This window comes from Haliotis rufescens, unplaced genomic scaffold, assembly GCF_023055435.1.
Source record: "Haliotis rufescens isolate VD_foot unplaced genomic scaffold, xgHalRufe1.0.p SCAF_25, whole genome shotgun sequence".
Taxonomy (NCBI): domain Eukaryota; kingdom Metazoa; phylum Mollusca; class Gastropoda; order Lepetellida; family Haliotidae; genus Haliotis; species Haliotis rufescens.
Genome location: NW_025963946.1, coordinates 5313471 through 5339928, shown reverse-complemented (window position 1 = coordinate 5339928; position 26458 = coordinate 5313471). Strand labels below are relative to the sequence as shown.

Genomic DNA, 26458 nt, shown 5'->3' with positions numbered 1-26458 from the left:
GTGAGGTGCGAGATGTAAGGTTTGGGTTATGAGTGTGAGGTGTGAGGTGTGAGATGTAAGGTTTGGGCTGTAGGTGTGAGGTGTGAGGTGCGAGATGTAAGATTTGGGTTGTGGGTTGTGGTTGTGAGGTGCGAGATGTAAGGTTTGGGTTGTGGGTTGTGGGTTGTGGGTTGTGGGTGTGAGGTGCGAGCTGTAAGGTTTGGGTTGTGGGTTGTGGGTTGTGGGTTGTGGGTTGTGGGTTGTGGGTTGTGGGTTATGGGTGTGAGGTGTGAGGTGTGAGGTGCGAGATGTAAGGTTTGGGTTGTAGGTGTGAGGTGTGAGGGTGCGAGATGTAAGGTTTGGGTTGTCGGTGTGAGGTGTGAGGTGCGAGATGTAAGGTTTGGGTTGTAGGTGTGAGGTGTGAGGTGCGAGATGTAAGGTTTGGGTTGTCGGTGTGAGGTGTGAGGTGCGAGATGTAAGGTTTGGGTTGTCGGTGTGAGGTGTGAGGTGCGAGATGTAAGGTTTGGGTTGTGGGTGTGAGGTGTGAGGTGTGAGATGTAAGGTTTGGGTTGTCGGTGTGAGGTGTGAGGTGTGAGATGTAAGGTTTGGGTTGTCGGTGTGAAGTGTGAGGTGCGAGATGTAAGGTTTTGGTTGTGGGTGTGATGTGTGAGGTGCGAGGTGCGAGATGTAAGGTTTGGGTTGTGGGTGTGAGGTGTGAGGTGCGAGATGTAAGGTTTGGGTTGTCGGTGTGAGGTGTGAGGTGCGAGATGTAAGGTTTGGGTTGTAGGTGTGAGGTGTGAGGTGTGAGGTGCGAGATGTAAGGTTTGGGTTGTAGGTGTGAGGTGTGAGGTGTGAGGTGTGAGGTGCGAGATGTAAGGTTTGGGTTGTAGGTGTGAGGTGTGAGATGTAAGGTTTGGGTTGTGGGTGTGAGGTGTGAGGGTGCGAGATGTAAGGTTTGGGTTGTCGGTGTGAGGGTTGAGGTGCGAGATGTAAGGTTTGGGTTGTAGGTGTGAGGTGTGAGGTGTGAGGTGCGAGATGTAAGGTTTGGGTTGTAGGTGTGAGGTGTGAGGTGTGAGGTGTGAGGTGCGAGATGTAAGGTTTGGGTTGTGGGTTGTGGGTTGTGGGTTGTGGGTTGTTGGTGTGAGGTGCGAGATGTAAGGTTTGGGTTGTGGGTTGTTGGTGTGAGGTGCGAGATGTAAGGTTTGGGCTGTAGGTGTGAGGTGTGAGGTGCGAGATGAAGGTTTGGGTTGTGGGTTGTTGGGGTGAGGTGCGAGATGTAAGGTTTGGGCTGTAGGTGTGAGGTGTGAGGTGTGAGGTGCGAGATGTAAGGTTTGGGCTGTAGGTGTGAGGTGTGAGGTGCGAGATGTAAGGTTTGGGTTATGGGTGTGAGGTGTGAGGTGCGAGATGTAAGGTTTGGGTTGTAGGTGTGAGGTGTGAGGTGCGAGGTGTAAGGTTTGGGTTGTGGGTTGTGGGTGTGAGGTGCGAGATGTAAGGTTTGGGTTATGGGTGTGAGGTGTGAGGTGTGAGGTGCGAGATGTAAGGTTTGGGTTGTAGGTGTGAGGTGTGAGGTGTGAGGTGCGAGATGTAAGGTTTGGGTTGTGGGTGTGAGGTGTGGGTTGTGGGTTGTTGGTGTGAGGTGTGAGGTGCGAGATGTAAGGTTTGGGTTGTGGGTTGTGGGTTGTGGGTGTGAGGTGTGGGTTGTGGGTTGTTGGTGTGAGGTGCGAGATGTAAGGTTTGGGTTATGGGTGTGAGGTGTGAGGTGCGAGATGTAAGGTTTGGGTTATGGGTGTGAGGTGTGAGGGTGCGAGATGTAAGGTTTGGGTTGTAGGTGTGAGGTGTGAGGTGCGAGATGTAAGATTTGGGTTGTGGGTTGTGGGTTGTGGTTGTGAGGTGCGATATGTAAGGTTTGGGTTGTGGGTTGTGGGTTGTGCGTTGTGGGTTGTGGGTGTGAGGTGCGAGATGTAAGGTTTGGGTTGTGGGTTGTGGGTTGTGGGTTGTTGGTGTGAGGTGCGAGATGTAAGGTTTGGGTTGTGGGTGTGATGTGTGAGGTGCGAGATGTAAGGTTTGGGTTGTAGGTGTGAGGTGTGAGGTGCGAGATGTAAGGTTTGGGTTGTGGGTTGTGGGTTGTGGGTTGTGGGTTGTGGGTTGTTGGTGTGAGGTGCGAGATGTAAGGTTTGGGTTGTGGGTGTGATGTGTGAGGTGCGAGATGTAAGGTTTGGGCTGTAGGTGTGAGGTGTGAGGTGCGAGATGTAAGATTTGGGTTGTGGGTTGTGGGTTGTGGTTGTGAGGTGCGAGATGTAAGGTTTGGGTTGTGGGTTGTGGGTTGTGGGTTATGGGTGTGAGGTGTGAGGTGCGAGATGTAAGGTTTGGGTTGTAGGTATGAGGTGTGAGGGTGCGAGATGTAAGGTTTGGGTTGTAGGTGTGAGGTGTGAGGTGCGAGATGTAAGGTTTGGGTTGTGGGTTGTGGGTGTGAGGTGTGAGGTGCGAGATGTAAGGTTTGGGTTGTGGGTTGTGGGTTGTGGGTTGTTGGTGTGAGGTGCGAGATGTAAGGTTTGGGTTGTGGGTTGTGGGTGTTAGGTGTGAGGTGCGAGATGTAAGGTTTGGGCTGTAGGTGTGAGGTGTGAGGTGCGAGGTGCGAGGTGTAAGGTTTGGGTTGTGGGTGTGAGGTGTGAGGTGTGAGATGTAAGGTTTGGGTTGTCGGTGTGAGGTGTGAGGTGCGAGATGTAAGGTTTGGGCTGTAGGTGTGAGGTGTGATGTGCGAGGTGCGAGGTGCGAGGTGCGAGGTGTAAGGTTTGGGTTGTGGGTGTGAGGTGTGAGGTGTGAGATGTAAGGTTTGGGTTGTCGGTGTGAGGTGTGAGGTGCGAGATGTAAGGTTTGGGTTGTGGGTTATGAGTGTGAGGTGTGAGGTGCGAGATGTAAGGTTTGGGTTATGAGTGTGAGGTGTGAGGTGTGAGATGTAAGGTTTGGGCTGTAGGTGTGAGGTGTGAGGTGCGAGATGTAAGATTTGGGTTGTGGGTTGTGGGTTGTGGTTGAGAAGGTGCGAGATGTAAGGTTTGGGTTGTGGGTTGTGGGTTGTGGGTTGTGGGTGTGAGGTGCGAGCTGTAAGGTTTGGGTTGTGGGTTGTGGGTTGTGGGTTGTGGGTTGTGGGTTGTGGGTTATGGGTGTGAGGTGTGAGGTGTGAGGTGCGAGATGTAAGGTTTGGGTTGTAGGTGTGAGGTGTGAGGGTGCGAGATGTAAGGTTTGGGTTGTCGGTGTGAGGTGTGAGGTGCGAGATGTAAGGTTTGGGTTGTAGGTGTGAGGTGTGAGGTGCGAGATGTAAGGTTTGGGTTGTCGGTGTGAGGTGTGAGGTGCGAGATGTAAGGTTTGGGTTGTCGGTGTGAGGTGTGAGGTGCGAGATGTAAGGTTTGGGTTGTGGGTGTGAGGTGTGAGGTGTGAGATGTAAGGTTTGGGTTGTCGGTGTGAGGTGTGAGGTGTGAGATGTAAGGTTTGGGTTGTCGGTGTGAAGTGTGAGGTGCGAGATGTAAGGTTTTGGTTGTGGGTGTGATGTGTGAGGTGCGAGGTGCGAGATGTAAGGTTTGGGTTGTGGGTGTGAGGTGTGAGGTGTGAGATGTAAGGTTTGGGTTGTGGGTGTGAGGTGTGAGGTGTGAGGTGTGAGGTGTAAGGTTTGGGTTGTGGGTTGTGGGTGTGAGGTGTGAGGTGTGAGATGTAAGGTTTGGGTTGTCGGTGTGAGGTGTGAGGTGCGAGATGTAAGGTTTGGGTTGTGGGTGTGAGGTGTCAGGTGCGAGATGTAAGGTTTGGGTTGTGGGTGTGAGGTGTGAGGTGCGAGATATAAGGTTTGGGTTGTGGGTTGTGGGTTGTGGGTGTGAGGTGTAAGGTTTGGGTTGTGGGTTGTGGGTTGTGGGTTGTGGGTGTGAGGTGTGGGTTGTGGGTTGTTGGTGTGAGGGTGCGAGATGTAAGGTTTGGGTTATGGGTGTGAGGTGTGAGGTGCGAGATGTAAGGCTTGGGTTGTAGGTGTGAGATGTGAGGTGCGAGATGTAAGGTTTGGGTTGTGGGTTGTGGGTTGTGGGTTGTTGGTGTGAGGTGCGAGATGTAAGGTTTGGGTTGTAGGTGTGAGGTGTGAGGTGCGAGATGTAAGGTTTGGGTTGTGGGTTGTGGGTTGTGGGTTGTGGGTTGTTGGTGTGAGGTGCGGGATGTAAGGCTTGGGTTGTAGGTGTGAGGTGTGAGGTGCGAGATGTAAGGTTTGGGTTGTGGGTTGTGGGTTGTGGGTTGTGGGTTGTAGGTGTGAGGTGTGAGGTGTGAGGTGCGAGATGTAAGGTTTGGGTTGTGGGTTGTGGGTTGTGGGTGTGAGGTGTGGGTTGTGGGTTGTTGGTGTGAGGTGCGAGATGTAAGGTTTGGGTTATGGGTGTGAGGTGTGAGGTGCGAGATGTAAGGTTTGGGCTGTAGGTGTGAGGTGTGATGGCTTTCTGTTTGCTGCTCAGGACCAGTCACTTCCCACTCGAAACCGTGAATGTGGGATTTTGCATCAAAATGTAAATATGAAATGTAGATTATGTAATGAATGTAATTAGACTGTCCAACACACATTCAGTGGATGCCCAACTTTGGCACAAACACAGTACCTTAAGCGAAATGATGTTGTGGCTCGATCATTTTATCAACGTCTTCGCCATGCTTGTGGTTTTGACACACAGGTCCATCCATGATACGACCGAGAATATGTAGAGGGCGTCATGGTAAATGATTAATACAAAATTCTTTGGAACAGGCCCTTATACAGCCTCAGACGTATCCAGGCCAACAAACCTGATCTCGTCCTTTCTTTATAAATCCAATGGAATCATTTAAATTATTGAATTTTCTGTCCCTTTTGACACTGATGTGATTGACAAGATTCAGGAAAAACATGGCAAATATGCGGACCTCGATTTCGATATGTCACGCTTGTATCTCAAGTACCAAGTTGTCCGACTCCCCATTGTTCTCGGTGCCTTAGGTTTTGATACCTCCCAATCTGTTGACTGACACTGGGAGAGTGCCCGGGTTTGCTACCAGGGATACAGCCCTTCTGACAATCTGGGTAATGTCTGGGTAAAGTGTTGGGGAGTCTCCGCATTCTCCGAAACGTTCTGGGTGGGTTTGACTAGACCGCGCTTCCTGGGAGAAGTCCCATTCGCTGTCTGGGCTGCGTGTAGAGGGGGCAAGGGCCCTGAGCTGATGATGAGCCTTACCAGTATGACTGGGCCAGGATCACCCAAAATCCTTTTTACTGCATTTTTCATTGTAATAATAATAGTAATAATAATAATGATAATAATAATAAATTTATGATACAGTGTTCATTGGCGCTTGCCATGATTTTATAAACAGTTTTGATAAAATAAAAACACATAGAAATACAGTTTTATAAATAATATAAAATAAATAAAATTGGGCAACCCAATATGCAGCTTCTCCGAGACTGTCTTAGTTCGTAGACGGTCGTAACGCCCTAACTTTAACACTGACTTGAGATAGTCATGGCACTAAGGTCGCTTCCAGGAACGGGGCACAGTTGCTATAACCAATCCCTATCGTGGTGATCTGTTGTCATCCGGGGAACTTGTGACCTTGACATTCCGCCATCAGGTTTTTGACATCCACAAAATAATAAAGCAAATGTTGGTCGGTTTATCTTCAGGGCCCATCTAAACAGGTTTGTGTGACTGAATCGAAACATACACCCTCGGGACAGGTGTTTACAGCCTGTGTTGATCCAGAACACTGTATGTACTTGTTACAGGTGTACGGGTGGCTGATTTTACTGTTATCTGCTTCACCTCTGCATTCCGTACCTGAAACAACGGCACAAGTGATTATCAACAGTCGGTGACGTCTGTATTGGTTAAGGTTTGATTGAAAAGTATGAAATTGAACATTATTAAGGGACTGATCATTTATCATAGGGAGGTGTCTCACGAGAGAATCCCACCGCCCCACCCTTGTAATAAATAACAAGTCCCCAAGCAATCATCCTTTCACCAAAAATAATCGAGTCCACACGACACGCAAGTCACCAAACCTAACCAACGGTTCCAACAACTCGGAGTTCCCTCGAGGCAACGACCCGGGAAGATCCGGGGTAGAATAGGTCTTCAGCAACCCATGCTTGTCGTAAAAGGCGACTATGCTTGTCATAAAAGGCGATTAACGGGATCGGGTGGTCAGACGACTTGTTGATGCATGTCATCGATCCCAATTGCGTGGATCGATGTTCATGATATCAATCACTGGATTGTCTGGTCCAGACTCGATTATTTACAGACCGCCGTGATATAGCTGCAATATTGCTGAGTGCGGCGTTAGACAGCAAACCAACCAACCACAGTTGTATCAATATACATATGTTAAATACAGTGTTGTCTGGAGCGGTATGTAAAGGACATCTGTTATGTGATTCATGGTGTTGCCTTTGCCATTTACGAATACCCCGTGGTTGGAACTCGTCCCCAGCAACTAATGCTGGTCGTAAGACGCGTAAGGTAAGTTGACTTGTAGCTCGATTCCATTATTTACTATTGGTCACAAGGGTGAGTGAGTGAGTGAGTTGGGTTTAACGCCGCTTTTAACAGTATTCCAGTTATATCACGGCGTGTCAGCTTAATGTGGGAGGAAAGCCTGAAGTGATGCAGGTCTCAGACGTTTACCACTTCGGTAAAACCCACGAGCACGGGTATGGTGCTGACAAACCTAGAAACATAATCAGGGCGAACCGGGATTCGAACCCACAATCATAGGTTTCTGGCGTGTCCAAGGGACGCAACTCTGCACAGCGAATCGCGGCGCCTTAGACGACTGGGCCACCCGTGCCCCCTGGTCACAAGGGTAAGAGGCGACTTAATGGATAGACACGGGTCGATCCGTGTCGGAATTGAGCTTCAGCACCCCAGCTGGTCGTAAGAGGCGACTAACGGGATCGGGTGGTCCGACTCGGTTGATGCATGTCACTGTATCCCAACTGAGTAGATCTATGCTCATGACGTCAATCAATGGATTTTCTGGACCAAACTCGATTATTTACAGACCCCTGATATGAATATGCGGTGTCTTGGATCATCGATTTTCAAGTGTAGAACATTTCCATTCTATTACGACAGTTACCTTGCACCATAGCTTCGTTCGGGCCATGACGTCATCATCTCTAACCTATTTATCAAAATCTTTCATTTAATTTATCTCATTTGACCGGGGCACGGGAGGCGGGTTAGCCTAGTGGTAAAAGCGTTCGCTCGTCACGTCGAAGGCCCGTGTTTGATTCCACGCATGGGTACAATGTGCCCATTTCTGGTGTCCCCCGCCTTGATGTTGCTTGAATATTGCTAAAAGCGGCGTAAAACCATACCCATTGAATCGGATACAAGACATATCATGGGCCATGATCACACTACAATCGATATAAAGTACAAAGGAATAGGGTTTCCCTGTCCAACATTATACATCTAATACTCCACTGTAATACAGACGTTGCTGACTGCGCCATAAGACGAGCTCATTGACTGACATCGGGGCTCAGCTGCGATCAAGTAAATGCTTTGCGATCAACGGAAGTGTGCATAGGAGTGATCACCATGTAGGGCGGAGTAAGGCAGATACGGCTACCTCTCGTCCCTTCATCTGATGAAGGGCCAAGAAGTCTTGTTAAAAACGACGTTTCACGGCTACCTCTTGTCCCTTTATCTGATGAAGGGCCAAGAAGTCTTGTTAATAACGAAGTTTCACGGCTACTTCTCGTCCCTTTATCTGATGAAGGGCCCAGAAGTCTTGTTAATAACGACGTTTCACGGCTACCTCTCGCCCCTTTATCTGATAAAGGGCCAAGAAGGCTTGTTTATAACGACGTTTCACGGCTACCTCTCGTCCCTTTATCTGATGAAGGGCCAAGAAGTCTTGTTAATAACGACGCTTCACGGCTACCTCTTATCCCTTCATCTGATGAAGGGCCAAGAAGTCTTGTTAATAACGACGTTTCACGGCTACCACTTGCCCCTTTATCTGATGAAGGGCCAAGAAGTCTTGTTAATAACGACGTTTCACGGCTACCTCTCGTCCCTTCATATGATGAAGGGCAAAGCAGTCTTGTTAATAACGACGCTTCACGGCTACCCCTTGTCCCTTCATCTGATGAAGGGGTAGGACGTAAACGCCTAAAACGTCGTTACAAACAAGAAAAAAGTTGTCCAATTTCTAAATGCCCACTAAAGACGTATTGGTGATTTGAGTTACTGAGGTGGGTTTAACACACAATGAACAATGTTTTCATTGTCACATCGTGCGAACTACGTACCCGTCAGAAGCAGCAGTTGTGTGCTGTCGCTGTTGTCTTCTCCTGATATGTGAGGATAGTTTTCATTGGACGACACACATTTTAGGACGGATCCATTTGCAGCCATGACAGGGGTGTACACGAAGCTGCTAACCACGTGATTGGAACAGTCCAACATTTCAGTTGTGTCTTTGGCAATGTTCAGTTGTATAAAGTTTGGCATGGAAGCGGGTTTCAGGAACCATAGTATTTTTCCTCCAGGAGAACCAACGAACCCCCTGCATTCGGCCAGGGTTGACCTGCCCACTCTCAGCTCCGCATCAAATGAAAGGGATGGCTTGTTTGGGTGGGCTGAAATAATACGACAGTTTTGAACAATAATATATCCATGATATAGGGTTATTATTGAATATTAATGAGCACTGTTAAATAATAGTGATAGCAATAAAAATTATGATGACGATGGTGATGATGGAAATGATAACAGAAATCATAATCATAAAAATAATAACAAAAAAATAACAATAACAACGACGACGATGATGATAATAACGTGACGGCATTTGATTTTGATGATGGTGAAAGTGCTGAAGTAATAATAATTGCATGATGATTATGACAATGATGAACGGTGATGAACTTATGTCTCCCTGCAATCCTTTTATACATCAATGAAATAATTGTAAAGTGCAACCTCGTTAAATCGAAATCCTTATCCCGATACTATTGTTACGATAATTGAACTTTAAAGTTATATTACCCTACATTTAATATTACAGGGGGCCCAGTCGTCTTAGGCGCCGCGATTCGCTGTACAGAATTGCGTCCCTTGGGCACGCCAGAAATCTATGATGTGGGTTCGAATCCCGGTTCGCCTCGATTATGTTTCTAGGTTTGTCACTACCATACCCGTGCCCGTGGGTTTCATCGAAGTGGTAACCGTCTAAGACCTGCATCTCTTCGGGCTGGATTGTCTGGTCCAGACTTGATTATTTAGAGATAAAACGGTCCATTATCTACATGGCTAAATCACCATAAACATTCGGGTTGTCTTCAGCAACCCATGCTTGCCGTACGAGGCGACTAACGGCATCGGGTGCTCAGACTCGCTGACACAGTTGATGCAGGTCATTGTGTCCAAACTTTGCGTAGATCGTTGTTCATGATGTCAATCACTGGATTGTCTGGTCCAGACTTAAATATGTAGAGACCAACGTCATATTGCTATAATATTGCTGAGTGCGGCGTTAAACAACAAACAAACAAACAAACACTACACAGGAATCTTACAGATACTACTGTTATCTTCAGCTATAAAAAAGGCGGAAGTACCAAAGGCAAGGAAAGGCAATCAACGTTGTAGTCAATGTGAACATAATCAAATTGCGAACGGGAGATCTTTGTTTCATGATATACAATATGTCATTCAATATTCCTACTTTTATTACTTGCAAATCTGTTACATATTTAATATATTAATATTTTTCACCATTTTGGTAAAGTGATTCATGTGATTTTTAGTACATATACACGATCATGATAATAATCTGGGTCCTACTATTTAAGACGCCACAAGCCCCTATCCCGGAATCGTCCTTCAGTCAATCATGTTTAATCTGCATCAAACCTGCTTACGTGGAAACGTCAACCATCTGCGTCATCACGCTGTGATGTAAGAATATACTGATCAAAGCGGCACTCACTCACTCACTTAATCATTCCCCTTACCATTAACTGTCACGGTGCCATCTCTGCTGATCTTGTCAGAAGCTGTTTGTAGATGGCATCTATATAATCCCCCATCTGTGCAAGAGATGGCATGGGCGATTAGAGATACAGCAACCATACCGTCTTCCCTCGTCACGTTGGAGGTGACGTTGCGAGAGGTCAAGGCTGAATATGACGTCATAGTGTTCAGGAACACTGAAACAAGGCTCTCAAATATGCCGGCGTCGTTGGAATGAGAGATGGTGAGGTTATATTGGCCCGTCACGTTAGAAGCCATGCACGTCACAAACGGAGTGCTCGCGTTCAGAATAGTTGCTGATGTCACAAGCGATATATCTGAAATAACAACAAATTATAAACTAAACGCGTTCGGATATTTCCTGAATTCTTTTTATATGTAAATCAATACACCTTGATGTTACCTGATTTTATTTTGAAACTATAATTTCATATTTTTTCACTAAAGGTGGTTTACGTACAATTAACGCTAAAAACTCAATTGAACATAACAGTGGCCGTACATAGCTGTTTTCCCCAATTGCGAAGATCGATGCTCATGATGTCATCCACTGGACTGTCTGGTCCAGATTCGATTATCTACAGACCGCCCTCATATAGCTAGAATATTGCTGAGTGCGGTGTTAAACAACAAACAAACAAACAAACATTGCTGTTGTCGCTCTTGATGTGCAAACCAGGTTCAATGGATAAAAAATAAATAAAAAAGTACCTGATTTGGACGGCGTGTCTCCGCCATCTTGTTGACAAAGCAACGTCTCGGCGTTGTAGCACGTGTCGGCGGGGCAGGCCACCACCGACGCCGTGCCACCTTGACACATGACGAAGCTCTCACAGGTGAAGGGGAAGGGCACGGTGGAGGAGGGTCCGGAGGAAGACGTGCAAATGTTGCCTGAAAAAGTCCGTTTGCTGATATTAATTTGACGATAGACAACGGACAAAGCTCTGAGTCGACCATTATGAAAATAATAATGACAATAGTGATAATACTATTTTAACATGATAGTAGTCGTAAAAATAATGATAATAAATTGAAATGGAAATAAAATAATTATACTGTTAAGAAGTATTAAGAAATAATATCCAACCATTCGGAAAAAAAAATCGTTCGTCTGTATTAGATAATGTTCTTTAGCGGGTGGCCTTGTCGTCTTAGTTGCAGCGGTTGCGTCCCTTAGTATGTTTCTAGGCACCAGTTCGAATCTTGATTTACAATTGGTTATCTTTCATGGTTTCGATTCTTGCTGTATATTACCCGGGAGTACTTGCAAATCAGCTGACGCCCTGATGACGTCGGTTGCTACGAAACTATTTTCCGTCAAACATACAATGGCGGTGTCGTTCCCGTCTTGGGGCGGACTGTATGTATAGGTGAGATTCACGTAATTGTGACACTCCTCCCGTCTGAATTCCCGAGTCAGTCCATCATTCGCGCCGATTTCCCTGAGAACGTCTGTTTCCTTGTCCTTGATATACAACGTCATCATCCCCCCAGGGAAACCGACGTTCCCCATGCATGAGATCTCAGTCCGTCGCCCGGCAACCACCGTCTTGGGTGTAGTCAGAGAAGGTTTTGAAGGCATGGCTGGAAATAATAATAATAATAATAATAATAATAATAATAACAACAACAACAAATTACAACAATAAAAAATAATGATAATGATAATAATAATGATTATTGTTATGACGATTATGACTATAATAATAAATTATTTATATTGTACTATAATCATAATAGTAATGTCGCGTAAACGGGGCGCATTACTTTGTTCTTGGTGGTCTACGTTTATTTTTTGTTTAATTAACGCCGAACTCGCCAAATATTCAAGCTATATGACGGCGGTCTGTAATTTAATCGAATCGGGACCAGACAATCCAGTGACTGACATTATGAGCATCGATCCACGAAATTGGAATACGATGACACGCATCAACTAAGTCAGCGAGCCTGACCACCCGGTCCCGTTAGTCGCCTCTTACGACGAGCATAGCCGCTTTTTGCAGCAAGCATGGGTCGCTGAAGACCTATTGTACCCCGGATATTTCACGGGTTTGGTGGTCCTCGTGCCTTTGAGATGACTAGGTTTCGCTCTAGTCATTAGTTGTGTATCTCTGGTAGTTATTCTAACATAACAACCAAACAAATTCTAACAATGCGAATCAACATAAAATGTCATTCAGAAAATATACAAAACTGTTAAGCAATATCACATCCCGTTTTCGGTGTGTTTACGTTTGAATTTTATACTTATATAAATGTATATGTTTGGAAGAGCCTATGAACGTTGTGTACCTTTCACTGTGACAGTGGAAACAGATGTTCTGGTTCCCGAGTCCGTGACAAGGTCGCAGAAATACGTCCCCACGTCTTCACAGTTGGCAGGCGTGAACGCCAATAGGAAATACAGACTTGATGACGTCACGTTCCACGTAACCTTCAAGTAAAAAACGGTCAATAAGATCAAGGCCAAATGATTGGGTGAATGCAAACAGTTTTGACACAATTCAGAAACAAGTGGACAGAACTGATATAACTTATTACAAGTTACATTACATCAGTTACGTGTATGCAATCATATTGCTATGGATGCATGATTCTGTTACATGATCTGCCTGTCTGTCCGTGCCTCGCTATCTCGAATGTCCGATTATCTCGAAGTTACAACATGGTCCAGTGGTTCGATTTTTAAATGTGGCTGGATTTGACAAACCTTTTATCTGCCTCCCCAATTTATGTCCATTATAGTGAATGAGTGAGTATGGTTTTATGCCGCAATATTCCAGCAATATCACCGCGGGGGGCACCAGAAATCGGCTTCACATATTGTACCTATGTCGGGAATCGAACCCGGGTCTTCGGAGTGACGAGCGAACGCTTTAACCACTAGGCTACCCAACCGCCCCACTTGTAGATCGAATATTGCTGAGTGCAGCATCAGGGAGCTCGACCAGCTGATACATTTGGTGACGAGCGAACGCTTTAACCACTCGGCTACCCAACCAGCGAGTTCTTGTGGCAGCGTTTCAGCAGGTGTCACTGCTATCTCAGATATTTATCATCGTGAAAATCTTGATATGTGTAGATACGTGGCCAAAGATATAATGGAGTTGTAAATATATGTAAATGGGAAAGGGGATAATGAAGTTTTTTTCAACTTTTCAAGTTTCCAGTTTCACATCAGGAAGAGCTCACCGAGACTTTGTTCGCGTCCATGGCGCTGTCGAGTTGTGGGCTGGATCCCTTAGCAATTCTGCAGATCTCTCTCTTCTTTCCGCTCATGTCGACGTGACGTATTCTGACGTATTCCCAATTGTACGGATGTGTCACGCTGCAGATGACAGACGATGCTCCGTCGTCAAGTGACGTCTCCGATCCAAACATCTTCATCTCTAAAATACATTCAAGATTACCATTGTAGAGAAATACATTCACGATTGCCATTGTAGAGCAATACATTCACGATAGCCATTGTAGAGCAATACATTCAAGATTGCCATTGTAGAGCAATACATTCAAGATTGCCATTGTAGAGAATTACATTCAAGATTACCATTGAAGAGAAATACATTCACGATTGCCATTGTAGAGCAATACATTCACGATAGCCATTGTAGAGCAATACATTCAGGATTGCCATTGTAGAGCAATACATTCAAGATTGCCATTGTAGAGAAATACATTCAAGATTACCATTGAAGAGAAATACATTCACGATTGCCATTGTAGAGCAATACATTCACGATAGCCATTGTAGAGCAATACATTCAAGATTGCCATTGTAGAGCAATACATTCAAGGTTGCCATTGTAGAGCAATACATTCAAGGTTGCCATTGAAGAGCAACACATTCACGACAGTCATTGTAGAGCAATACGTGCACGACAGTCATTGTAGAGCAATTCATTCACGACAGCCATTATAGAGCAATACATTCAAGATTGCCATTGTAGAGCAATACATTCATGACAGCCATTGTAGAGCAATACATTCACGACAGCCATTATAGAGCAATACATTCAAGATTGCCATTGTAGAGCAATACATGCACGACAGCCATTGTAGAGCAATACATTCACGACAGCCATTGTAGAGCAATACATTCACGACAGCCATTGTAGAGCAATACATTCACGACAGCCATTGTAGAGCAATACATTCACGACAGTCATTGTAGAGCAATACATTCACGATTGCCATTGTAGAGCAATACATTCACGACAGCCATTGTAGAGCAATACATTCACGACAGTCATTGTAGAGCAATACATTCACGTTTGCCATTGTAGAGCAATACATTCACGACAGCCATTGTAGAGCAATACATTCACGACAGCCATTGTAGAGCAATACATTCACGACAGTCATTGTAGAGCAATACATTCACGACAGCCATTGTAGAGCAATACATTCACGACAGCCATTGTAGAGCAATACATTCACGACAGTCATTGTAGAGCAATACATTCACGACAGCCATTGTAGAGCAATACATTCACGACAGTCATTGTAGAGCAATACATTCACGATTGCCATTGTAGAGCAATACATTCACGACAGCCATTGTAGAGCAATACATTCACGACAGTCATTGTAGAGCAATACATTCACGACAGTCATTGTAGAGCAATACATTCACGACAGCCATTGTAGAGCAATACATTCACGATTGCCATTGTAGAGCAATACATTCACGACAGCCATTGTAGAGCAATACATTCACGACAGCCATTGTAGAGCAATACATTCACGATTGCCATTGTAGAGCAATACATTCAAGATTGCCATTGTAGAGCAATACATGCACGACAGCCATTGTAGAGCAATACATTCACGACAGCCATTATAGAGCAATACATTCAAGATTGCCATTGTAGAGCAATACATGCACGACAGCCATTGTAGAGCAATACATTCATGACAGCCATTGTAGAGCAATACATTCACGACAGTCATTGTAGAGCAATACATTCACGACAGCCATTGTAGAGCAATACATTCACGACAGCCATTGTAGAGCAATACATTCACGACAGTCATTGTAGAGCAATACATTCACGACAGCCATTGTAGAGCAATACATTCACGACAGTCATTGTAGAGCAATACATTCACGATTGCCATTGTAGAGCAATACATTCACGACAGCCATTGTAGAGCAATACATTCCAGATTGCCATTGTAGAGCAATACATTCACGATTGCCATTGTAGAGCTAATCTAAAGTTATCAACGCATTTGGCATGCGTAGCTAGATCAACACATGGGAGGAAATATCGTATTTTTCGATTGTCGATAACAAAACAATAGAAAGAATATACAAATAAGACCGAGCTGTTGTTATCGACACAATAGAAGCTGTTTTTGAATAAAATAAAAATGTTTTGTTTAGTCATCGCTAATAACCGCCTAACACAAAACGTCAATGACAGCGAGTAACCAGTCGATTATCCAACAGATTTCACATAACACATGCACACTTAACGTCCTCTGGAATTACTACTAAGATCAATATCTTACCTGTCTGTGGCGGTGAAGTAGCCGTTAATGATGTCATCGTAGTTGTAGTAGACGCTGTAGATGTACTTTGTGTGGGCCCTGTAGTCGTGGATGAAGTGGAGCTTGACGTAGACGTTGTAACTGCTGTTGTCGTGGGTGATGTTCTGAATGGATCAGTGCTAGTTGCTGAGGAAGATGATGTAGAAGATGTATCTAAGGTAGACGATGGGGTCGGTGATGCTGGTGTCGTCGACGACAGTGAGGTAGTTGAGGTTGCAGGAGTTTTAATATCACCAACATTCTTCAGGGTGTCTCCTTGTGCCAAGGCTTCGTCTAGAGATAAAACATAAAACGGTCCATTATCTATACTGCTAAATACCCATAAACACTCGGGTTGTCTTCAGCAACCCATGCTTGTTGTACGAGGAGACCAACGGGATCGGGTGCTCAGGCTCACTGACACAGTTGATGCATGTCATTGTATCAAAACATTTCGTAGATCGATGCTCACGATGTCAGTCACTAGATTGTCTGGTCCAGACTTCAATATGTAGAGACCGCCCTCATATACCTAGAATACTGCTGAGTGCGACGTTAAACAACAAACAAACATGCAAACAAACAAAGAAACGTTAATGCTCGAAAACAAGAAAGCCACTGAGGACATGTGCATCGCGCTTAGTTTTTTTACTCGAAAACAGAAACATAAGCATACGATGAGTGAATTGGATTTAACGCCGTGCGCCGTAATACAGACCCGGACGTGTAACACGTTGGGGGCAACCACAAGGTCGGACAGGGGCTGACAACTCAACTATCACAATCATAGAGAATTTGGGATTCGAACCCACCATCACAGGGGACGCAACTTTGTGCAGCTAAATAAAACCAGGCCACTGAACCGCCTTAAATGAGATTACGGATGCATGCTTATTTCTCAGGGGAAATAGTGGTTTTTATGGGGTTTTTCAGCAAATCACATACTGTTGTGAGTCTGTGTTAAATTGATGGACTTACGACAGTCTTAGTGCTTCGATCGCTTTGCAGGGGTACCCGACCAACTCACTTATTATTAGACTTTCAGAATCTTTCATTCTGATTTGTCCGTTATCGGTATGGAATCCTCGTTTAAGCATAAGATTGTTTCTTATCGCATCACTGCAAAAGAAAAAAACCCAACTATTTCCTTGAATACACGTTTTCTTCAATCATGACTAGTTGGTGTTTTAATCACTTATTTTGGTCAAGAAACAATGTGAGATAACTAGAAGATGAGTGCAAATTATCATTGCTTCCAATTGTTTGCGTGTTGTTCAATGCCGCACTTATCATTATTTCTTCATGGGGGCGGGTGGGCAGCCTATATTAAGGTGTTCGCTAGTCACGTTGAAGACTCGGGTTCGATTCCCCCATGGGAACAATGTGTGAAAACCAATTCTGGTGTCCCAACTGGAATATTCCTGAAAGCTTGTAAAACCAACCTCGCTCACTCCTTCATGACTGCGGCCTGCATATGATCAAATAAAGAACCGACGATCCACTGACATGTACAATCATTCGCAAGCAAGTCACAACCAAGTCGCCCGATCCATTAAGTTCCTTCTTACGATATACATTGGTTGCCGGGGATTTATTGTGAGCTAAATCATGTTCTGTTTGTTTGTTTGTTTGTTTGTTTGTTTGTTGTTTAAGCCGCACTCAGCAACATTCCAGCTATATGATGGCGGTCTGAAAATAATCGAGTCTGGACCAGACAGTCCAGTGATTCACATCATGAGCATCGATCCACGCAATTTGGATCGATGACATGCATCAACCAAGTCAGCGAGCCTGACCACCAGATCCCGTTAGACGCCTCTTACGACAAGCATAGTCGCCATTTACTGCAAGCATGGGTTGCTGAAGACTTATTCTACCCCGGATCTTCAAGGGTCGCTAAAGCCTGTACGGCAGTATATGCAAGATAACGACTTAAAAGGAGTTTTGTAAAATGTTGTAAACACTCAGTGTTACTCAATCACTTACAGCGACGACATATTTACAGCGTCACAATACTTCGACGTTCTGACGTTTACTAAAGTAAACAATCAAGCTCCCATTTGAAAAAAAATATTTAAAAGAAAATGTAGCGGTATCCAATGTCGAATTCTATAATTTGAAAACACGATTGGGTTTATCTCCTAATTCACCCAATCTCAACATTTATTCATATCTGCGGGTACGTTTCCGATTGATATTTTACGGATATCAAATCTACATTTGAAACCTCTAATCATAAATCAAAATACTGTAGGTTTATATCTAAATTCAGTCAAGATCCTGCTGCGCACATCTGTCATGAATTAATTCTTACTCAGCTGCCACAAACCTTCAGCTCAAACTCCGATTAACCGTAGCTCTGGTGATCGTCATTTTAAGCTCAAAATCTGTCCCTTTCAGGTGCGTCAGCTTCCAGAGACATCGGCTAATCCGAACCGTCATAAACGTCAGATAATACTATAATTAAACGTCAACGCCAGAGAATAATTAGTCCTAATTATAATAAATCAATAAAAGGCAAAATATCGGTGAATATAACATGAATGGATCACTGCAAGTCAGTGATGACACCAGGTGTTCGCCTAAATCACTTCACTGAAAATACAAGTCGGATAAAGCTGAGTGTCGGATTAACGAGTGTCGGATTAATGAGACTTGACTGTACTACAGCTACTCTCGCTGACATAAATCCCAATGGTGGATCACTTGAAGATACATATACTTATGTTACCCAGAGAACAAAAATAGGTAAAATTATTTCCATTATTCTAACTGGACATTATGATTTGCCTTCATTGTTTTAATTGTTTGCGATGACGCCCATGATAACGTAACGAGATGTCCAAAATACATAATGACGTCATCCAATGTTCAGGATGATATTGTCATCTTTAATTATACTATTAAAGGTCAACGACAGAGAACCACCAGTCTCGAGTATCCACTGGATGGCGTGAAAGGCATGGAGTGAGTGAGTGAATATGGTTTTACGCCGCTTTTAGCAATATTCCAGCAATATCACGGCGGGGGACACCAGAAATGGGCTTCACACATTGTACCCATGTCGGGAATCGAACCCGGGTCTTCGGCGTGACGAGCGAACGCTTTAACCACTAGGCTACCCGACCGCCCCGAAAGGCATGGAACTTGAATAGGGATGAATCACTGAAAATGAGGGTAAGCATGTCCAGTCCCAGCGGTGTCAACCGTCAATCACACAATTTGCACATTTTATGCGACGTCATTCTATATAACAATAGCGCCGCGATTCGCTGTGCAGAGTTGCGTCCCTCGGGCACGCCAGAAACCTATGAGTGTGGGTTCGAATCCCGGTTCGCCCCGATTTTATTTCTAGGTTTGTCAGCACCTTACCCGTGCTCGTGGGTTTCACCGAAGTGGTAAACGTCTGAGACCTGCATCACTTTGGGCTTTCCTCCCACATTAAGCTGATACGCCGTGATATAATTGGAATACTGTTAAAAGCGGCGTTAAACCCAACTCACTCACTCACTCATTATTTAACAATAGATTTACTGAGTTCCTCTCCAGATCAGGTAATCCACATTTTTCTACATTTTCTCTGAAAGGCCGTGTATACTTTTAAGATGACCTGTTCGCAAACATGGAATATCGGATTGTCTGTACCTCGCGAAATAAAGTTAAACATTAAAAATTAATATTCTCGGAACAGATAAACCGTCACACCTCGTTTCACATAGATATGATCTATCCCATTGTATATATACGGGGCCCCGGGGGCATCGCTGTCGTATCGCTGTATTTATGTTTAATCTTTTTGTCTAACATTGTCACGATGATAATACCCTTGAGCAATGTCGTTGGGGACAAACTAATGGTATCTGATCAAATTGTTCAAGGGATATATACCCGAGACTCTTATTCGAGTGTCTTTTGTTATAAATATATGAACACAAGTCGATGAAAGCCTGACGATTGCTGAAGAGTCGTAAACATTTTCCGACTAGTTTTGCTATGTTTGATATCATATCAAAATACACAATGGTGAGATTCGATTCATCATCCAAAATCATTCTTCCTACTTTGTAAGTCTGTAAACATTAATAACCAGTGTCTTGAGTGTACACGATAAAGCTAACCAGCTTCAGCGTCAGACAGGTTGTTTGTTTGTTTGTTTGTTGTTTAACGCCGCACTCGGCAATATTCCAGCTATATTTCATTGATGATTGTATTTTCCGGAATAAACCGAATGGATCTGAATGTCGTGGGTTTTCTTTGTTCAGGCAGGATTGCAAATATATTCATTTGACAAAGTGTCTTTTTATTACTGACAATATAAATATTACGCTATTATTCGAGTTTGAGTTACATTTTCCGATAGTCATCAAAATAATCAAAGCTCCCTGGTAATAAGGGACCACAGCTTCTTCTTCCGTATAACGAGTTCGTTCTGCATGACAACAGCGTTCTACCCGGCGGACTGCACCCCAATGAATCGTTGCTCATACTATCAACCACTGGTTGCCTACACTAGATTCGGTGTCTTCTGACCGCCGTGATATAGCTACAATATTGATGAGTACGTCGTAAAATGTCATTCAATCATACAACTGACATGGCTCATTGTGTCTCATTGTGTCTCATTGAGTCTCGTTGTGTCTCGTTGTGTCTCATTGTGTCGCATTGTGTCTCATTGTGTCTCACTGTGTCGCATTGTGTCTCATTGTGTCTCATTGTGTCTCATTGTGTCTCATTGTGTCGCATTGTGTCTTATTGTGTCTCATTGTGTCTCACTGTGTCTCACTCTGTCGCATTGTGTCTCATTGTGTCTCATTGTGTCTCATTGTGTCTCATTGTGTCCGGATGACGTGGATTGTTATTTACAGTCGCAGGCTGTATAACTTGCTTGATTGCGTGTCATTGCACCCCGATGGTTTGGATCGTTGTTCATAACATCAATCACTGGTCGAAATTACACAACTCCTTCATATTTAAGAAATAATCGAATCGTGGTCGTTGTTTATCGTACAATAAAACACTCCTGGGAGAATAAACCATGAGGGGCGCACGAGACATCAACATTATGTAGCCCCTCTTTTGGGATGTTGATAAAATGTACAAGCTTTAAAAATATTAAACCGTATTTAAATAATGATGACTCCCTATAGAACCAGACCTCGACAACATCGGACGAGTCTATTTTATGCACATGTGGCTATTTCCCGCATATTCTCACAATCCTTACGTCGATTATCTGTACCTTTGCTCATATCTCATTGCTCATGTACATATTGTCATATCTCTTCCGAATTGGGATATCGATGCGATTGTTCGGCCATCGCGTTTATCTGCGTTGCCCTACTATATCTATGGGGAACAACTCACTAGACACTCCCTTATCACCAATAACGTCGTCAAACATACGACGTCATCAAGTTGCGAGCGCATGTTGGAATCTCCAGAAATGACGTCATGATAGAACGTCATTGTTTTATCGTGAAATATACCACGCTTCGTTTTTCATTGTTCTTTGCGATATTTCGCGTAGCTATCTTTTTTAGGCAAAATATTGCAAATGTCGGCGTCCAGCAACAGTCATTCGCTGGTTTGTTTGGTCGATACTACAATTACAGGTCGCCCCGACGTTGTTTACATAATGTCGGTTGCGGCGTAAAACAAGATTCGGTCACTCACACCTTCCATATATTTGCACATTAGGCAGAATGTTTTCAACATGAAAGTATATAACAAGGTATATATAATTAAAAATGTAATGTCATACCTGTTGCTTGTCCATTTTTAATAACAACGATGACTGGTACTACGATGGCGACAACAGTGACGAAAGCAACGACTAGCGTCATGATAATGCATCTCCGCTTTGAGGGCGCTTTCTGTGGCGATGAGATACGATTGGTGCTCTCATCAATGTCGTCATATTGGGAGTCTGGCAAGTTGATCTCGAGATTTTCGAAAACTTTTGCGGTTGTGCTCGGCTGAGAACTCTAAAACAAAATAATTGAATTCAAATTAAACCTGTCGGGCAATAGAAAGTATACATTTGACAATTGGATTAGGCCAAAACACCACACGTTATTAAAACGTTATTTACTAGGCTGAAAACACTTAATGTCCAAAACACAACTATAATTCATGGGTGTCCAGTTTCTTTTCCTTTAGCTTTAAGGCTATTAAACACCTACTTATTTTTCTTGGATTTATTACTAACTCATCTGACCTACTGTGAACAGTTTTGAGCCTTTGATGTGTCAGGATCCGCTGATCTACTGACAAGAATATCATAATCGCACTGGTCATGACATCTGTGATGGTTTGTCAGCACCATATCTGCGCGCGCGCGCGTGTGTGTTTCATAGAGCTAGCCCACTGATATACCATGTCGCATCAATGTTAAAGTGCGCGCACACACGTGGCTATAAAAGTCCAATAATCTTGAACGCGACAATAAAGCCCATTTTACCTCACTACTACTTCGTCTTCTTTTTCGTCTATTACTACTACAACTATAACTACTACTACTACTACTACTACTGCGTATAATAATAATAATAATAATCATAATCATAATCATAATAATAATAATAATAATAATAATAATAATTAACTCATACATCACTATTAATACTAACAGTACTCATCCCACATGTCCATCACTGCCACGTTAACCTCAACCCCAAAGACACAAATCTGATGCAGCATGAATACATGAGACTGACGGACGTCCCACTGTTATTTACAACCGAGGCGATTGAAGCAGAAAGCCTACAAGCTTGAAGTGTTATATACGAGTACATAAGACTGACGGACGTCCCACTGTCATTTACAACCGAGGCGATTGAACCAGAAAGCCTATAAGCTTGAAGTGTTATATACGAGTAGATAAGACAGACGGACGTTCCACTGTCATTTACAACCGAGGCGATTGAACCAGAAAGCCTATAAGCTTGAAGTGTTATATACGAGTAGATAAGACAGACGGACGTTCCACTGTCATTTATAACCGAGGCGATTGAACCAGAAAGCCTACAAGCATGAAGTGTTATATACGAGGTTGTGGTCGCCAAGGGTAGTAACAGATTTCAATGCCGCGCCTTCAATAAGTATTAACGCCACCATCTGGTTATCTATTAATGTGAGTCGTAATGGAACACTTTACAAACGTAATAAGTAAAACGATACTAAAGTTCACACATACCTTCTTGTATGGATCAGTGGATCTTTGTGGAGAATGACTACTGCTATAATCCTGAGGACGGAAGGGGTCAACATGTTGCCGGTTCATGGTATGCCGTGTGGGTGATAGCAAATGATCTATGACAGTCGTGACATCGCCTTACACTTGATAAATACACCGGAATCTTCTCACAATGGTCCTACCATTCCATAACGTTAACATGCTTTTATCTTAGTGATCTCACTCAATTACGTTGATAACTATGATAAATATTCTCCCAAAGCGTTATCTATATTTTCTATACAATTGGATCATGTGATATGTGGTTCACTCTGATACCCAATATGCTTGACCTGGCCCTATCAGAGCAGTTACGGGGTTTGCTTAGCCGAGGGGGTACCTGCTGTTAATGACAGTAAACAAACAGGCGTCCTCCAGATGGAGACAGGGCCTGTGGCAAGAATGATGATAATATTGTCTATATGCCTGAGGGTGTTTTTTTGTGATTTTGTTAGATCTGTAAGATAAGATCACGACCGCGAGGGAAATATGTATCGCTGTAGTAACGTTGTGTCAGAGAGAGAGAGTGTGTGAGAGAGAGAGCGAGAGAGAGAGAGAGAGAGAGAGCGAGAGAGCTAGAGAGAGAGAGCGAGAGAGAGAGCGAGAGAGCTAGAGAGAGAGAGAGAGAGAGAGAGAGAGAGAGAGAGAGAGAGAGAGAGAGAGAGAGAGAGAGAGAGAGAGAGAGCGAGTAATTTGTCTATTCAGCGAACCCAAAATAGAATCAGTTACTTCATCAACATTCCAAGTTCAAGTATTTCTGGATCACCAATCTCAAAAGCATTCACTGAATCCGTGTCGAACATCGAATTAAAATGCAAACCCCTGGTTCATTGTAATTTGATTTAGCTCCATGCATGTGGTTACGTTCACACAGACATTTAAAAGATAACCAAAATAGCTTACTGTTATTCATACATTGTAAAACTCAAGATACAATACTGTCTTGATAAGCTTTTCTTTTTTTGCTAACAGTATTAACATACTTTATGCTAACTGAAATATTATCGCAAAGAGAAGAATAGTGATGTTCACGTCAGAAAATCTTTAACAAACGGTATTTTGCATGATAATAATATTCACACGATATGTCAAACCAGGGCTGTTTACAGTTGGGATACGTCACAGTACGCTTCATCTCATCGGCAGCTTCTTCTTCTACCCGGATACGATGACATGCATCAACCATGTCAGTGACCACTCGATCCCTTTAGTCGACTCTTATGACAAGCATAGTCGCCTTTCACGGCAAGCATGTGTTGCTGGAGACCTATTCTACCCCGGACCTTCACGGGTATCATGCAGATTCTAAACGTAGCCTTTTCCAACTAATTTTATCCAAGTTTGAGTATTTAAACATTTCAGAAATCCAACCCTTGCATGTGTAAGAACGAATGTAGTACGGTTGTCAGGTAATAATCTTTATACCAATATTTAATTGTTTCATTAATAATATAAGTATCATAAATTGACTGTTATCATTTAGATATGAAACATTAGATTATTCCCTTAAGAGTACATAAGCTACCTCCACATGCAGCCATTTAAAACTTAACAATACAAACAACATTAATTGCCTGCACATCTGTTCACATTAATCGCCAAGTACACAGCTTGGTTGACAATAAACACCAGTGTTGGTGACAGTGGCGTCGTTCACTGCTGTCTCACCGGCAGGATAGTGTTACAGTATATCTTGGTCACAGAAACTATTTGGGCAAAGTTGGAACTAGATATTACAAAGGAGAGGTGACACCCAATTCTTTACATTGCTGAAACAAATTGACCGTGCATAGGATTTTTGGATGCATACTCGTTTTGACACGACGAAACAAATACTTCTCCGTAAAGTTTCAAATGCTTCTTTTAGCGCGGTTAACTCCAGAGTTAACATCTACATGGAAAACGCACAATGTTTATCTCCGGATCCATTCTACCATGACTAAAGAAACTCTCTTTCTTACTCAAAGGAACCACCAACGGTGGTACATGAGTTACATTTTACACATAAATATATACCAATAACAACACATAACAAAGTTTATCGCTTAGAGATCAGCATAGCAGAGCGAGATGAACTAAAGTCTAAAGTAGATACTGTTGAAATTAGTGTAGAAATCGTCATTTCTAAATTTGATGACTGGTTTGTTATTAAACAAAATCTTCAAACCTCTATGGGAGATCTACGCTGTAGATGAATGAGGTTTAATCTCATTTTCACTGGAATCGAAGAAGACACACCACAAGCCCCTGAAGATACTGAACACATACCGAGAACATTGATAAGAATGAACTTAAGGTTGCTGCTGATCAGATAAACTTTCAGAGAGTTCACAGAATAGGACCCAGAGGGAGACCTAGTGGTGGTTCTACCAGACCATTCTACCAGGTCCATTATAGCCAAGTTCAACATTACTGCAGAGAGGGATAGAGTGAACAAGGCAGGCAGGGAAGTCCAGGGTAGGCCATACCGAATGGTGGAGCTATTCCCTGATGAAGTAAGTGAATACAGCAGGAAATGTCTTATTTCCACTTATGAGAGAAGCTAGAAATAAAAACACAAGAAAGCTAAGGTTGTTGTCGACAAATTATATGCAGGCAACGCCCTGTACCCTGTGCCTATCCCTCCTCCATACAGACCTGCTCCAGAACAACAACCCAGACAAGCCACGACACCTAGATTCTATCCCTCCTCCATACAGACCTGCTCCAGAACAACAACCCAGACAAGTCAAGACACCTGGATTCTATCCCTCCTTCATACAGGCCTGCTCCAGAACAACAACCCAGACAAGTCAAGACACCTGGATTCTATTCCTCCTCCATACAGACCTGCTCCAGAACAACAACCCAGACAAGCCACGACACCTAGATTCTATCCCTCCTCCATACAGACCTGCTCCAGAACAATAACCCAGACAAGCCACGACACCTAGATTCTATCCCTCCTCAATACAGACCTGCTCCAGAACAACAACCCAGACAAGCCACGACACCTAGATTCTATCCCTCTTCCATACAGACCTGCTCCAGAACAACAACCCAGACAAGCCACGACACCTAGATTCAGCTTGGGGGAAGATGGTGCTACTGATTATGATCCCCATCACACAACAGTTAATTTCTGCTCTCCTGCACCAAAGTGAGTGAGTGAGTGAGTTGTGTTTAACGCCGCTTTTAACAGTATTCCAGTTATATCAAGGCGTGTCAGCCTAATGTGGGAGGAAAGCCTGAAGTGGTGTAGGTCTCAGACGTTTACCACTTCGGTGAAACCCTCGAGCACGGTAATGGTGCTGACAAACCTAGAAACAAAATTGGAGCGAACCGTGATTCGAACCCACAATCATAGGTTTCTGGCGAACTCTGCGCAGCGAGTCGCGGCGTCCACTGGTCCACCCGTGCCCTCTCCTACACCAAGATTGAGAACTGGAGCTGAACACTTCTTGAACAGAGCGTGAGCCACTGTATGGGATACCAAAACCATGATTAACTCCATGCAGACGCCAATCTAAATGTGTTGAAATAGCAATTTCACCATACATATGTTCATATGCCCGCTGATTGTATTGATTATTTGATGGATTCCATCCTGTGGTAATGGTTGACTTATATCTGCAAGGATACGTCTAATCTGAGTATAATATAATACGGATTTTTAAACCGA

General features: G+C 43.7%; 1 protein-coding gene across 1 annotated transcript; it reads right to left on the bottom strand.

Moving 5' to 3' along the window:
- Positions 1-5284: 5284 nt before the first annotated feature.
- LOC124124806 (A-agglutinin anchorage subunit-like) lies at positions 5285-22884 on the bottom strand. Its single transcript, XM_048402170.1, has 10 exons — positions 22759-22884; positions 21325-21547; positions 15546-15857; positions 13221-13417; positions 12321-12462; positions 11280-11609; positions 10737-10916; positions 10007-10342; positions 8300-8629; positions 5285-5810 (listed from the first exon to the last, which is right to left on the bottom strand). Exons 1-10 carry the CDS (start codon positions 22843-22845, stop codon positions 5653-5655), a joined length of 2295 nt encoding a protein of 764 aa, XP_048258127.1. The 5' UTR covers positions 22846-22884; the 3' UTR covers positions 5285-5652.
- Between the last annotated feature and the right edge of the window lie 3574 nt (positions 22885-26458).

Bases quoted from the DNA above. Each gene is read 5' to 3' on its own strand.
- LOC124124806 (XM_048402170.1), bottom strand. From the start codon at position 22,845: ATGAACCGGCAACATGTTGACCCCTTCCGTCCTCAGGATTATAGCAGT. The intron at 8,630-10,006 runs GTAAGGGGAATG...GTATTATTTCAG, and splicing joins TGGCACCGTGACAGTTAATG to CCCACCCAAACAAGCCATCC. The intron at 5,811-8,299 runs GTACGTAGTTCG...CCGTTGTTTCAG, and splicing joins ACAACTGCTGCTTCTGACGG to GTACGGAATGCAGAGGTGAA.